Raw genomic sequence first — 16,136 nt, 5'->3', positions numbered from 1 at the left:
TTGGACAGTTCGCATGCCTCAACTCAGAAAGATGCTTTCGAACCAAGAATCTTCCTTTGCTAGGACAATTAACACTTTTTTCAAAAGACTTATTAGCCCCATGTCATTCCAAGTCAGGAGATCAGGATTTGAGTTCTGGCCTGTCAGTTATTAGCTGAGTAATCTATTTACAGGAAAAATCGTATAACCTTAATGGATTTTCGGTTTTTAAAAAATATAGGAAATATTGAAATATTAAGAATATTTATCACATTATAGGAAGACTGTGGGTCAAATTATATGTAAAAGTGCTTTACAAAATGATAAAATACAAAACGCATTTTATTTTAAGGTATAATTAACTCTTAATTAGGTAGGATAGGTTTCAGAAACAGGGAAAAACACCTATGCCCTTCTCCATTCCTATCAGTTTTTAGGCCACAAGCAGATGAGGTACCTGGGATAAATACCAAGAGAAGATGATGCAAAGAATCATGAGAAGTTTATAGAAAAGCAGTTCTGTTTCTGGCAAGAAGTACTGCACAATCTAGGATCAAACAGTCTCAGGGCAGCTTAAGACATATGTAAATGGAATAGTTGGTACAAAAAACTACAAATAAGGGAAATTTATAAATAAATCTAAGTCTTGTATTTCCCAACCTTGAGACTTCTCAGATAACCTAAGAGATCACATAAAAACTTAATTACGGATGTCATGCGAAGCTGGGCCTGGGCCCTCAACAGTACGCACCTGTGCTTACAGTAGGCAGCAAAAAACAGGCGTTTCAAGAGATCAACCTTAAAATGTATTTCTTCGTATCTAAAAGTGTGTGTGTGTGTGTGTATGCACTTTATATATCTCTTCTCTATAAAACTTATTTGGTCAATGATCCCATGTTAATAATTTCTTTCAGTTAATGGTTAACTAAAACAGTATCTCACTATACAGACTAGATACATTCCTGCAATCATTTTTTGGCCAACAAATATTTTCCTATTTTCTAGTTTTCCTAGCTCCTAAGAGCATCCCAGAATCACTCTCATTTCATATTTTCCAGTTATCCTGATTACAACACAAAGAAGGCAAAACAGGTAGGTGGTGAAAAGGGGAGAAATGTCTTGACCCCCAACTTGAAAATAGCAGGTTCACAAATCCACCATGTACATGTATCTCAACCAAGAAATAAGGAACAATTCTTGTATTTCTGGAAAAGATCCATATGAATGTTCTTGGGACCATATGCTAAATTTATTTCACCATTTTCCCCAATTCAGTAAGGACAAATTTCTCTGTGGTGAATCATCGAATTAACAACATTCCAGTAAGTTATTTTCTTGACTGGCCTGCCACTCTCAGAAGCACCAAGTGCTGCCATGTTGACTGGGCACGTATTCTACATCAGCTGCTCTGCGCACACATCTTCATTTGATCTCCACGTCAGCCCTGAAAGGGCGCTATCACAATCTCTGCTTTCCAGACGAGGAAAGGATGAGGGACGTTGAGGAACAGGTCCCAGGGATATTTCTACTAAACAACAGAGCTGGGATTTGAATTCAGGTTAGCCTGATTATAAAGCTCTCTCTCTCTTCATCCCCAAGTAATCTTAATAAATTATCTTCAATCCTCATATCTCAACCTGAACTTTAAAATCCTTAGTTTCTAGGTTTTCTCAAGAGTCCTCAGAGAGCTACCGCATGTAGGAAACACAATGTAAACACCATGCTTATGACTATATACTATTATAGATACTATCGAAATGTATATGCAGCCCCAAACTTCAAATCTAATGACATAAAATAATTCTGAAAATCAGCAATATATAAAGTCCAATCTTTTAGGCATGAAAAGTCTTACATTGATATTTTCTAACTGCAGTAGATGTACTGTATAATATGACTTCACATCTTCTGACAAAAACTTCACACTGAATCCTGTTTCTTTAAACAGCATCTCTCGATCATCTTTTGTTGGCCAGTACTGTGCACATTTAACCTAAATTTAAGAATATGTAGATATTAGTTCCTAGACATTATGAAACCCTAAAAAGCTGGGAAAGGAAGACAAACCACACACATACACATGCTATATTTTTTTCAAGTACCCAAATCTATGAACAATTGCACTATATCTGATGCTCAATGTATTTTAGTAAGATTGACATTTTATAAAAGGTTTGTAAAATGTTCCTATAACTTATAGTAAAAAAAAAAAAAAAAGCCAGAAACAGATATGTTCATAAAAGTGAATTTGTCATTTCTAAAGCATGATAACCTATATTTTAACATCATACTGGCATTCACTTTACATTTCCAAAATTATCAACCTCTTGTAAGAATCTTTTCTTCAAACAGTATTGAAAAGGCTTCATTTTACAAGAATTTCCTACAAATACCCATGAATCTGCTACCAAATACTATTTATCTAGAAATAACATTGTATATTCACTTACTAAAATTAAGTCAGGGAAATAAATCAGAAGATAAGCCCCCTGTGGGGTGCCTGGGTGGCTCAGTCAGTTATGCATCTGACTTCGTCAATCAGAGAAAGACAAGCATCATATGATCTCACTGATATGAGGAATTTGAGAAACAAGACAGAGGATCATAGAGGAAGGGAGGGAAAAATGAAACAAGATGAAACCAGAGAGGGAGAAAAACCATGAGACTCTTAATCTCACACAAAAAACTTGAGGGCTGCTGGAGTGGAGGGGGGTGGGAGGGATGGGGTGGCTGGGTGATGGACATTGGGGAGGGTATGTGCTATGGTGGGCGCTGTGAACTGTGTAAGACTGATGAATCACAGACCTGTACCCCTGAAACAAATAATGCATTATATATTAATTAACAAAATTTAATTAGGAGGAAAAAAAAAAGCATCTGACTTTGGCTTGGATCATGATCTCAGGGTCCTGGGATCGAGCCCTGTGTTGGGCTCCCCACTCAGTGGATTTTTGGTTTTTAAAAAATATAGGAAATACTGAAATATTAAGAATATTTACTCTATCACATTACCCAGGACTGTGCCTGGGGAGCCTGCTTATCTCTCTCCCTATGCCCCTCCCCCTGCTTATGTGCGCACGCACTCTCTAATAAACAATATCTTTAAAAAAAGAAGAAGAAAAGCCCTCTTTATCTAGAGTTGGTACATTTTGGCAGAACTACTAATATGGAATTCCTATTTATGACAATAAAAGGATCTTCCCAAAAGCCAAATTATGAGACCAACAGACTGTGGCAAGGTGAGATAAAGAGCCACTTCATTACGAAAAAAAAAACACTACAAAAGTATCCTTATAAAATATGGTCATTTCTTTTCCAAATCACAAACAGCTACAAATCACAAACAGTAACAACACCTCCAAACAAATAATTACTATGAGCTGATACTTCCAAAGGTGCTAAAAGACACTTTAAATATGATACAATAAGTGAAAGAGCATAAAGGAGAATGAGAACAACTCAGAAATGAGGTGACAGGAGACAGAAAAAAATTAGGAATCAAAGAACACACCATTTCAGAAATGAAGACTAAACTAAAAGGAACAGAGGCATGAATAAACACAGCAGATAATAAAAGAAATGGAGTGACAACAGGATTTAAGAGAAAGTGACAAATATAAAAATAAGCAAAGAAAATCTAACGTGAATAGGATCCAAAGAACACTAAAGCAAGCAAACAGTAAATATTAACAAGTATAATCAATATTCTTCTTTTAAAAATCATAAATTGAAAGAGCATACTACGCATCTAGAAAAACTGACCCAGAATGACCAACACTAAGACATATTTTGGTAAAATTAATGGGATTTGAAGAAAAAAAAAGCCTTTGGGTAACTTAGATAAAAAGAACACATGACTTGCAAAGGAAATAAAATCAGATGTCCAACTGACTTTGTCAGTAATCTCTAAAGCCAAAGGGAAGGGAAATGGAGTAATGTATTTAAGTTGCTCAAAGAAAAGCAAATGTGAGCCAAGATTTTATATTCTGTCAAAGTGACTTTTAAGCATTAAGACAGCAGATTAAACTCTCATCGACAGGTAAGAAATCAGGAACTAAAATGCCCATGAGTCCCTTCCTTAGGATGCACTACAGAATGAGATATCTACAGAACAACTGGAGAGACATCAATAAGACCAACAATGTAAATTAAATATATATTTACACGTAGAACTAAGATTTTACAAGGGATATAAAAGAAAGACTGTAGTTATGTTACATACTCTGACAATGTAGGTAAAGTACAACTTAAAAACAGAAAGAGAGGGAAAAACATAAAAAATTTAAAACTTTTTCAGTAATTATTTTGGTGATGGAGTTGATACTCTTATTATGAGTCATTCTGGTGTATAACATGGGACAAAGTAAATGAGTCACTGTAAGATATTCTTTATCCATTGTGTCTTTGAAAAGCAGGATTCATGGTATGGAAAAAGGAGGCAACAGATATAAGGTAGAATGCATTAAGCCAACCCCCTCAATTCTAAATTTAAATTGGAAGTATCAGTATGAATCCTTGAAATGTGTTATCTAACACACACACATCTTTTCCTTAGCTCTGTTCACCAAAAAGCTCTAAAAACAATGATCAACCCAGCATCAGTAAATATCCCTAATTTTTTTTTTAAAGATTTGATGTATTTGTCAGAGAGAGAGAGAGAGAACACGCACAAGCAGGGAGAGTGGCAGGCAGAGGGAGCAACAGGCTCCCCACCGAGCAAGGAGCCCAATGCAGGACTCAATCCCAGGACCCTGGGATCATGACTTGAGCCAAAGGCAGACGCTTAACCAACTGAGCCACTCAGGCGTCCCAACATCCCTATTTTTATTGTCATGTTGAAGTATCACTGCCCAATAAAAGAAACAAAGGTTCCTAGAGAAATGACTGATTCTATGAAGAAGAGGTTAAGTAGTCATTCCAGATAGTAAGAAAATTATTAAAGACTCTTTGGTTTTATCTCTTAGATTTCTGACTCAGAGCCCAACTTGAAGAGATTCCTGCTAGCCAACAGAGGAATAATTCAACTACTAAGACGGATAATAACTGCAATGGAGTGAAGTACATCAAAGATGTTTAAATCTATGAATTCAGGGGAGTCTGGGTGGCTCAGTCGTTAAGCGTCTGCCTTCAGCTCAGGTCATGATCCCAGGGTCCTGGGATTGAGCCCCGCATCAGGCTCCCTGCTCAGTGGGAAGCCTGCTTCTCCCCCTCTCCCACTCCCCGCTTATGTTCCCTCTCTTGCTGTCTCTGTCAAATAAATAAATAAAATCTTAAAAAAAAAAAAATCTATGAGTTCATAATAATTGATCCCCTCCTGCCCCTGCCCCCACACCAAAAAAACCTAACTGGTCACCTGTTGAAGACACTAGGGAATTAACTATTTTGTAAACTCCTTTTCCTATATAAAAGTGGTCAACTAACTAGAAGGGAAGTTTCTTTTCTTTTCTTTTCTTTTTAAAGATTTACTTATTAGAGAGAGAAAGAGGGGAGGGGAGGCAGAGGGAAACTTAAGCAGAAACTTAAGCAGACTCCATGCTGAGTGCAGAGCCCAATGTGGGGCTTGATCTCACGACCCTGAGATCACGACTTAAGCCTAAACCAAGAGTCAGGCACTCTGAAAGTTTCTTTCCATAGAAGTATTCCAACAAAAATTTAAGAAGAAATGGTAAAATTGGAGTATCACTATTTTGTAACCTGTAACTAATTAAGGAACTAAGCACTGACCAGCAATGGCTGCTAACGCCGCAAAAAGAAAGATAATCAGACATTATGGGCTTCTTCATAAACAAAACAGTATCACTCATGAAGTAATCTTCCCCAAAATAATTAAACCTGAATCTTTTTAAGCATCTAGATCCAACCACCATAAATATGATTTCTAATTTCTAGTGAGTCTTATCTTATTAATATACTAATTATGCTCCAAGAGGAGAGATGAAACTTATAAATCATCTACTCTGCAATGCTGTTCAAATTGTTCAAACAATGTCATCATCACTTAATTTTTAAGTCACACTGGAAGCCATGAAAAAGCCACTGTAAATAACTATGCCAATATTGCTGGACATTCTGGTATGTGAATGCCACTCAGGATTAGAAAGAGAGTAGAATAATTTGCAGCACCATCGAAAGCCACCAAATATGAATTTATAAAAAAGAATCAGGAATCCGAAGAAGATCTTAGGCTGGAAGAGACCTTACTGACAATACTTTCCAATTTGCTTCTCTGACAGAAAAGGATCTAAAGCTACAAAAGTTAAAAGACTTAACTAATTAGCACTGTGTTTAGACTGTACCTCAAGTTTAATATATTTATACATTCCCAAACTTACTGTCTCGTGACCTAAGAGCCAATAAAAATTCATATAGCTTAACAAAAACCTGTCACTTTAATCCTTTCTAAACTTCTCAAGATTTTGATAATAATTATAAAAATTCTAATAAAGCTTAGGGATTCCAAAGATCTATGTCACCACTGGTCAATATTTGTTTCATTACATTTACATCTTAGAAGGTAGTGGTGTACAACTATTACTTAAATACTTAAGGCAAGAAAGGAAAAGGATATACTACTTCTGGTCAGAAATACCCTGACTACTAGCCTTTAGCAATTCAAGGCCAAAACCAGTAAATGAATGACTATCCCAAAAGAAGTATGAAAACATTTATAAGCTAACAATACAGGCAGTACACTAAGTTGTAAATATTAAGTATTACTCACCGATTCCTTCTCCACAACTCGGTTTAGCATGACAACTGCTTTGGTTTTTTGCTGCCAAACCATGAGCCAGAAATGGCAACCTGTATTAGGAAGTGGGCCCTGTAAGAACAGAGAAGAAAAAGGAGGTAAGAGAAAGGAGATGGAACAAGGTTCAAGGAAAATTCCCTCAAGTATGCTTCCGGTTTAAGAACAATGTATTGAATCATAAAAAGTAAATCATGACTTTAAATCCACTTGAGTTAAAAAAAAATAGGTCTGTACTAGTTGCTTATAAATGATCAAAACCGACTTTTATTGACTTAGGCAGAAAAGGAATCTTTCAGGCTATCAGATGACTTTCAGAGTTGAGGGCTGGAAAGCCAGGCCTCAGTGGGAACCAATGTAAAGGCAAGATTCTGCTCAAAGGAGTCAGCCTGGCACAGTGCTCCTGACGCTGGTACTACTCTCACCTTGCTTTGCTGGCATCGCCAGTGCTAAGGTGGCTACAGCCATCACGCATAACCGTTAAACAAACCGGAGTCAAAACCATGGGCAGGGACAACTGACTGGTCATGTTCTAGCTGCAGAGGAAATCTCTGTCCCTTTCAGCTTCCACAGCAGGAAGAGAGGCCCTGCCTGCCATGGATCATGGCAGTCCTACAAAAGAGGAAATCCGTGCTGTCACTGACCAACCAACCACCCCAAGTTAACTAGAACAAGATTTCCAGAAAAAGCGGAAATTTCAAAGTGTCTGAACCACTAAGAAGCTGTTAATCTACAAAAACCACAGCATGTGCGACCTCAGCAGAGGACTTAAAAGGGGCAATCGTTCATATTACAGTACTGCCATGGGGGAAAAAAAATCAAATCCAGTTATCTTCACATTTTGCTTGGCGGTAGCACAGGGCAGAAGAAAGGGCAAATAGGAGATGAAAAGGCCATGGTCAAATTATAACTAATGTTAAAGGTGAAAATGAATGAGGCTCTGCTGCAGCTAACGCAAGTCAGCAAGCATTTTCCTCACAGGACAGAGGGAGGGGCAGCTTTAGGGGCTGGAGGCCAGGTCTCCTGGAACTTCAGCTTCCCATGTCAAACAAGGTGATTCACATGGTTTGAGGCTGAAAGCATCTTTTGGGCAATTGTATTCCCTGGTTTGTAGCAGATGTTCTATTAATATTATTTAAATTAATAAACTCTAAGCTTCTAAGTTATAAAAAGGCCAGAAATCTACTTAGAATCCTAAGTAATGACAACCAAATGTTTGAAGATACTGTTCTACTCACTTAATATATATTATCTATTACTTGATCTACTTCTAAAACAAAACAAAGTGAGAAAATCCCCAGTAAAATGAAAGCCTTTTCTTTCATCTGAAAAAATCGATCTATCAATTCACCAGAAGTCACTCAGTGTGTATACATATGGAAACACAAAACACATTCTGTCAGTGGTTCTAAGGTGGTTGGTGAGGAGGGTATCTCTCAGCTCTTCCACCTACAAGCAACATTAACATATTTTTTTCCCCCGAAATGGAGATTTATAGCAAGGACTGATATATTTTTTAAAAAAATTCAGAGGAAAAAGGTGACAAAAAGAAGCAACAAAGGACAATTAGAACAGCTAAGGTTTATAAACATTCAGCATCTCTAGTTTTCTCTGTCCTGTAAAATATTCTCAGCCTTCAAAGAGTTTACTAAGAGGCAAGGAGAAGTCCTTGTCCTACTAACTGAAACATCTCAAGTGCCACAACAGTAAGAGGTGAACCACCAGATCTTCGAGAGTAGAAAGGATGCTACAGCACAGCCTTAAGCAACTGCATTAGGATTCGGTAGATGATGAGCATAGCTTTAACCCAGGTGAGAAAAACAGGAAGGGAGCTGGCTTGGTTTAAAAAAAAAAAAAAAAGTTAGATGTAGAAAATACAGAATTTGCAATGTAAGAGTCATCTGGGTAAAAATATCCAGTTAAGACCTGGAAAATATAGGGGGAAAATTCAGGAAAGAATAAAAAGCTAAAGACAGCCTTCTGAGTCCTCTAGCTCTAAATGCACGGAGCTCTGTCAGGACACACAGAGCAGTCCAATAGGGACAGGACACTTAAACACAATTAATAGGCAATTTCTTTATCATTATGGGATTTACAAAATTTTATGAGAGGATTATTATTACTTCTATTACTACTACTAATAAAAAGCAGTAACAAATGCCACAACGAATAATCCATGGAGGGCTTACCACAGTACCAGGAACTGTAAGAGTTTCACTCAGCACTGTTTCACAGATAATACAGGTATACATCTATAATATAAATATATATATATATAGGCTTGGGGAGTTAGGTAGCTTGTCCAAGGTCACACAGCAATCTTATGGTTGTAGAGCATGACCCATGGAGCCAATGGGCTTCAAATTCTGGCTTCAACTCACTTGTTGTATGGGCTTGGTAAAGTTTAATGTACCTGGTCTTTAGCTAATTCCTCGTGCATTAAACCAGGGTGATGACAGTGTTTACCAGAGAGTTATCCTGAGCCTTAAATTATACAAAACACATAAAGTACAGAATAAGGTTACAAAACTGCTAGCTGTTATTAATTTTATTTCCTACTATGATGTAAAGTTCATAACAACAGGGTTTTGCTTAATGTCTATTTAATTTTTAAAAAAATTTTAAGAAGGGGGAGGGGCAGTTGGAGAGGGAAAGAGAGAGAATCTCAAGCAGATTCCACACCCAGCATGGAGCCCAACATGGAGCTGGAACTTACAACCCTGAGATCATGACCTGAGCTGAAATCAAGAGTAGGATGCTTAACTGACTGAGCTACTCAGGTGCCCCACTGTCTGTTTTATTTAAACAATGCCTACCACAGAGTAGGTACTCAATAAATCTTTGTCAGATGAATGAATACCCAATGAAGTAGTTGGACCAGGATTTGGGCACAGATGCTGTGAATCCAGTGTCTACATTCTCTTAAGATATAAAGGTTGAACATATGGTTCCAGAGAGTTGAAGTCTCTAGTATAGACTGAAAAAGGGGAAATAAATCCTAAACCAGAACCCTGAGAAGTACCTACAAAATTTAGGATTATGAACAAGACTGGGAAAAAAGAAGAGAGCGAGGAAGAAAGGAGTGTGATAAGGGATCTAGGGTAATTATTTTCTCTATTTTTGAACATTATAGTTTTTTCAGATAAAAAGTAAATTAAAATTCTAAAAATGAGTTTATTAAAGATGTCCTGAGGGCAACCCTGTTGGGACCCCTCTCACTCGAGAGCTTTTTCTGTCTCCTCACTTAATAAACTTCTATCGCTTTACTCACACACACACAAAAATAAATAAATAATTCATGAATACTCATAAGAAAAGCTCCAAATATTACAAAAAGGCAGAAAACAACAAATTAAAGTCTAATTATTCCTAATTCTTAGAAATAACCAATATTAATGGTATATGTGTAATTTATTTAGCCAGTCCCTCACAGATTATTTCTGTCCTATTATTTCTGGTCCTGTGCTATTAAAATTAAGTTGCAACAAACACCCTCACATATATCTTTATGTCTGTACATATTTAACCACTGAGTAACTTTTAAATCTCTGCTATTTTCACTGGTGAAAAGTGATAACTGAACACTGGTTTAAAATTATATTCCCTAATGACTAGAAAAATTGAATATCTTTTCATAGGTGTATTGTATACCTTTATATTTTTCTTTAACTGTGAATTTATGTTCCTTGCCATTTTTTTTTTACATAGGTTCTCTTTTTCTTTTTTTAACATATAGCAGCTACTTTAAGTAAAATGAAGTAATTATTTTTCATTTCCTGTCAATTAGAAATAGTCTAATAGAAGATCTTTTTACTATATGAAACTGTTGTCTCTTTCAATAACAGGTTATTCTGATCCAAATTTTTAAAAAGCTCAAATATTATGAACATATAGCTTATCTTTTGAATTTCAAAATCATTAACTGGGGGATATAACAGCACTGCTCATTAAGCCTCTGTCATTTGATAAAGGGCAGCTGGTGTGGATAAACCAAAATAATTTCTATTATCAAAGAATGAAAGAATAGTGCTGGGATATGGGTGTGGCCAATGTGCCAAGAAGCAGTCAGTCAGAATGCCACAAGGAACCCTCATGCTTTCTGGCCTCCCAGCCAGTATTCTGGGCACCTGGCCTTACCACCCTCACTCTGAACAAAGGCCAGACATCACTGAAGCATGTTCATATCCTCTGAAAATACATGCCAGAGAAGGGGGTCGAGAAGGGCCTTCAAAGGGCCTCTGGTCATGATACAGATTACGTGAAGAGAACTTAACAAAGCATTAACAAACATTTTGTATCAATGTAAAGGATGATAATTTGCCTTAAAAGAACTGGTATAAGCCATTTGTTAAAAAATTTTCCTTTTTAAAAATAACTTTAATTTCATATTCACATACAAATCTGCAAAACACTGAAATGTCTCCATTTTAGTACATAACAACAGAAAAAACTGAAATGGCATTTCATTTCCAAAAGAAGTAAAGACATCCTTTTAGCTGTGTTTCAAAGCAGACCAACCACAATAACTGCACTGCAAAGCATCTGCTTGACATCACATCACTTGCCTGTGTTAAGATGTAACTCCTTTGCGCCTCTTCTATATCAACTAAACTGGCATTTATATAATCATTTTCAGCATTTTGCAGCTTAACACGACTGTGATCATCTGAAACAGAGAAGGATAAACCATAATTGTCATTTCAAACTTCTCATTTCTTTTTTTACTTTAATATTAATGTTCTAGGTATTTATAAAATGATAGAAGAAACAAAACAAAGAAAAATAAATTACCACCACAGAGAGTTGAGTCAAGTCCTGAATTATTCCCCTCTTGCAAAGGAAGTATAAAAATGAAATCCTGTTGTTTGTTACTGTAGTATTGCAAATGCTTTTGTTTGTAGTAGGCTAGCTACCGTAACTAGAAAAATTGACCAAAGAGTAAAATATAGTAAAAGGAATAAGGCACCTACCGTCCTAAAAGTAAAAGGATCATTTAGAATCTTAGTGCCTAAGAACTGATAGGTCTATCTACAAAAAACCATGGTAACTACAGTTCATTTTCTTCATTCCTCAACTGACCTGCATTCAACTATATTTAAATAATTTTCAGTACTTAATTATATTTAAATTAAGCTAAAAATTTTTAAATACAGATGGAATACACTAATTCTTTTTCTTTCTTTTTTTTAAATATATTTTTAAGATTATTTATTTATTTGAGAGAGAGAGAGAATGAGAGAGAGAGAACACGAGAGGGGGGAGGGTCAGAGGGAGAAGCAGACTCCCCGCTGAGCAGGGAGCCCGATGTGGGACTCGAGCCTGGCACTCCAGGATCATGACCTGAGCAGAAGGAAGTCGCTTAAGCAACTGAGCCACCCAGGAGCCCTCTTTTTTTTTTTTTTAAGTAGGCTCCAACTCACAAACCCAAGATTGAGTCGCATGCTCTACTGACTGAACCAGCAGGCACCCTGGAATGTTCTAATTCTTTATAAGACAACTAAAGATGCTTCATTACTTAGACTGTGTTACAACAATATAAATATATCTAGTTTAAATATATTTCTTGCTTTTAAAAGTAAAAATATCACCATATGCAACAACATGGATGACCTACAGGGTATTATACCAATTGAAGTAAGTCAGGCAAAAACAAACAAAGACCATATGACTTCACTTATATGTGGAATCTAAAAGAACAAAACAAACAAAAAAACAGAAACAGACTCATAAACACAGAGAACAAAACCAGTGGTTGTCAGAGAGGAGGGTGGGGAGATGAGCAAAATAGGTGAAGGGTATTAAGAGTTACAAACTTCCGGTTGTAAGTCAGTCCCCTGGATGGAAAGTACAGCATAGGGAATATAGTTGATAATATATATTTTTTAAAGATTGTATTTATTTATTTGACACAGAGTGACACAGCGAGAGAGAGGGAACATAAGCAGGGGGAGTGGGAGAGGGAGAAGCAGGCTTCCCGCTGAGCAGGGAGCCCAATGTGGGGCTTGATCCCAGGACTCTGGGATCATGACCTGAGCCAAAGGCAGACGCTTAACCACTGAGCCACCCAGGCGCCCCTAGTCAATAATATTGTAATAACTTTCTATGGTAACAGACGGTAATTACACTTATTGGGGTCATAAGCATTTCAGAATGTATATAAATGTTGAATCATTATACTGTACACCTGAAATTAATATAATACTGTATGTCCACTATACATCAATTATAAAAAGAGGCCTCAAAAATTAAGAAAATGTCATGAATCCTACTAAAAACCAAAATACAACCAAAGCATTAAGATATGTAGCGTACCTATAAATCAATAAGAAATGACAGAGACCCTGTTTTTAAAAGTGAACAAGGACAATACACAAAAGACTACCCTCACTATTAATCAAAGAAATACAAATTAAAATGAAAAGATAACTTTTTTTTATTTAAAAAATTTGGGCAAAATTTTTTGTTTGTTTTTAGTTTTTTAAATGATAATGCCCAGTGCTGTCCAGGCCACGTCTAGCCCCTTAGTAAGCACTAGATGAAACTATAAGAGAACTTTTCAGATGCCTGGTTTAGAGTAACAGGTGTAAATCCTTTAAAATCCAAGGTTCCCATTTCTGTGAATGAAACCAATGCATACAGCCAGAGACAGACACAGGGATTAACAGTAACACACAAAAGGGGAAATAACACAAATTTCCAAAATGTCCAACAACAGTTAAATTACAGTATATATGAAAGACGTACTACTTTAATGGAGCCATTAAAAATCATGCTTTAGGGCGCCTGGGTGGCTCAGTTGGTTAAGCGACTGCCTTCGGCTCAGGTCATGATCCTGGGGTCCTGGGATCGAGTCCCACATCGGGCTCCCGGCTCAGCAGGAAGCCTGCTTCTCCCTCTCCCACTCCCCCTGCTTGCGTTCCTTCTCTCGCTGTCTCTGTCTCTGTCAAATAAATAAATAAAATCTTTTAAAAAAAAAAAAATCATGCTTTAGGGTTAAAAAAAGTAAAAACCTCACAGATTTAGAATTTATGCTGATGTAAATATGTAGTCTACAAAACTTTACCTTATATCATTTTGATGGAAAAGGAGAAGTTTTCTCAGAGAGAGAAGGCATGTGCATAATAACAGAGTTAACACAGGCTTAGTATCCTAAATACACAACTGTCAGAAGAATGTAACTGAATTATAAACCGAACACGTCTGATGTTTAACTCTGGAGAATACATTCGATTTAAACTGCTCCCCTGAAGGAAATTTATACTAAATATCCTTTTTCTCCCCACTTTTAAACTTAAAAAACAAAACAAAAAACTGTTTACATTATCCATATGAAAGAAAATGTTAAATGGCTACAGTTTCACACATCAATTTATCTGAGATGTTTCTGCTGGACTGAACCCAAGACCTCTGTGTAAATATTACATGTCATTTGCCAACAGGAAAAACTACGATCTTGTTATAGTAAATCACTTATACTAGTGTTCTCGGAAAGATGATGTCAGCAAGCACTTTTTTTTTAAACAGTCACTTTTTTTTTTAACAGCTTAATCACCCTTTAACTGTTAAATTGTGTGAGATGGTAAAAAGGTCAGCTATCCAATTAGCAAAACAAAGATCATATATCTTCTAGATAACACTGATATATCACAATGTCCCCTTTTAGATGCTACACCATCCCTAAAATTCGCATTCCACTAGAATATAATACCAAAGGAATGTATTTCCTCATGTTGTAATCACAGAAAGAACACAAACCCCAAAGGTTAATCATATCTATTGCACAAGTGAAAAAAGCAATTTGGCCAACAGAAGCCAAGAATCCATAAAAACTGGGAAGGTTCCTCTCCAGGGCGCTGGGAATTGAGTTATCTTGCAGGTTGCCATCCAAAGTTCTGGAGGAAATAAGAAATAAACTCAGAGAAAGACCTTCGACAGTTTGTTTTTAAGAGTATTTGACACCCTGCCCTCAGGACCTTGAACTAGAATTCAGTTATTTTCCCTCTAGCTTTAAAATCTACACCAGCTGTCACTCCAATATGTTGAAAACACCGAATCACACGTAAAAGCACAAATACATTTCCTGGAGCCCCAAGGTCTAACCAAAGGGGAGCAGGGTGCTACCTAAAAGACACCCAGGGTCCTGCAGAGTCTGGCGCCAAATGGTGGCCCTGCTACCCTCTCACATTTATTATATATAGTCAACAAAAGCAAAGGAAGACTGAATTTTCTCAGAAAAAAACATTTTTTTCAATGTTGCTAGCAGATTAAGACTAAAAAAGGAAGGTAATCCTTGGGAAAACTCTAGCAATTTAGAACTGGCTACAAATGTTGGTTGAACCTATATTTTCTCCTCAGGACTAATTAAAAATAAAACTCTGAAATTCACCTACATTATTAGAAATTTATTTTCATTCTTCTGCTTTATTAAGAATATTAATAAAAACTTCAAATCATAATTAACATTCTGATTCCGTAGGGAAAAAAAAGTAAGAGCGTTTCTAGTGTTAAGTAAAACATATGTTAAAACTATCTACAAAGATAGTAACTATACAGTACATTTCAGGAAGTGAAACTATCAAAGCCTTTTTATGAGAAATTGTGACTTTATGATTTATATTCTCTAGCAAAGATAACAGACAATGCCTCTTCTCCAATTAAGAATCACTTCATGTGTGGTTTAAAATATCTACGAGAGTGGACACAGGTCCCCTCACAACCTAAGAGTCAGAATGTCCCCTTTTCTGCCCTATTACTATTAGTCAGCCCAAAATCTGTGAAGTGTTCTTCCAAACCAAACTTCTGACTTTTGAATTAGTACAAGAAAACAAAAATAAAAACACCAGAAAGTTAAATGCTTTGTCCTCTCCCAGAGTTTATTCGGCCCAGAAACCTCTGAAATGAGATTACCAAATAGAAAGAGTCCTATAACTGGGGGTTCTAAGTTTTAAGCCCCAAAGCCCCCAGTGCTTTATCATCATTCTAAGTTCAGTATATGGTTATCTCCCTCTTTCCTATTTTTTAAAAAAATCCAGCAAAGGGAGAAAAATGAAGACAGTTCAAACTACACTGCATGAGATACAAAAAGCAATCACAGGAATTCTTAATTCTCAACATCTAATAACACCAAAAGCTGAACAATCAAGAACATATATATTTTAAATGGGGGGCACCATCTGTTCTTAATTCTTGTCTACAAGTGAATGAAGAAATGCAATATCCAATAGAATTGTAGCTTGTAAATTGGATAAAAATTGAGCAAACTTCTGATGAATATTCCCTTCACCTCCCACCCTCAAACAGTAGGTTTTCTGAGAAATGGTTTCATCTGTCAAGAAATGACGCTCTAGCTGTGGCCTGAGCTGACAATACAGATTAGCTTCCTCTTTCAATGTCACAATAAGCCTTTTTTTTT

General features: G+C 36.4%; 1 protein-coding gene across 3 annotated transcripts in view; it reads right to left on the bottom strand.

Moving 5' to 3' along the window:
- PTPN2 (protein tyrosine phosphatase non-receptor type 2) overlaps positions 1–16,136 on the bottom strand; it is an 85,937-nt gene that overhangs the window by 26,971 nt on the left and 42,830 nt on the right. For all 3 annotated transcript variants that reach the window (XM_035013849.1, XM_035013851.1, XM_035013850.1), the window contains exons 3-5: positions 11,290–11,390; positions 6,701–6,799; positions 1,835–1,972 (exon numbers count right to left, since the gene is read on the bottom strand). In XM_035013849.1, the coding sequence (XP_034869740.1) occupies positions 1,835–1,972; positions 6,701–6,799; positions 11,290–11,390 (338 nt within the window). The remainder of the gene's footprint in view (positions 1–1,834; positions 1,973–6,700; positions 6,800–11,289; positions 11,391–16,136) is intronic.

Source organism: Mirounga leonina, unplaced genomic scaffold (assembly GCF_011800145.1).
Source record: "Mirounga leonina isolate KUSES-001 unplaced genomic scaffold, KU_Mleo_1.0 Mir_167, whole genome shotgun sequence".
Lineage (NCBI taxonomy): Eukaryota > Metazoa > Chordata > Mammalia > Carnivora > Phocidae > Mirounga > Mirounga leonina.
The sequence above is the reverse complement of the archived record's forward strand: the minus strand, read 5'-3'. Positions and strand labels throughout refer to the sequence as shown.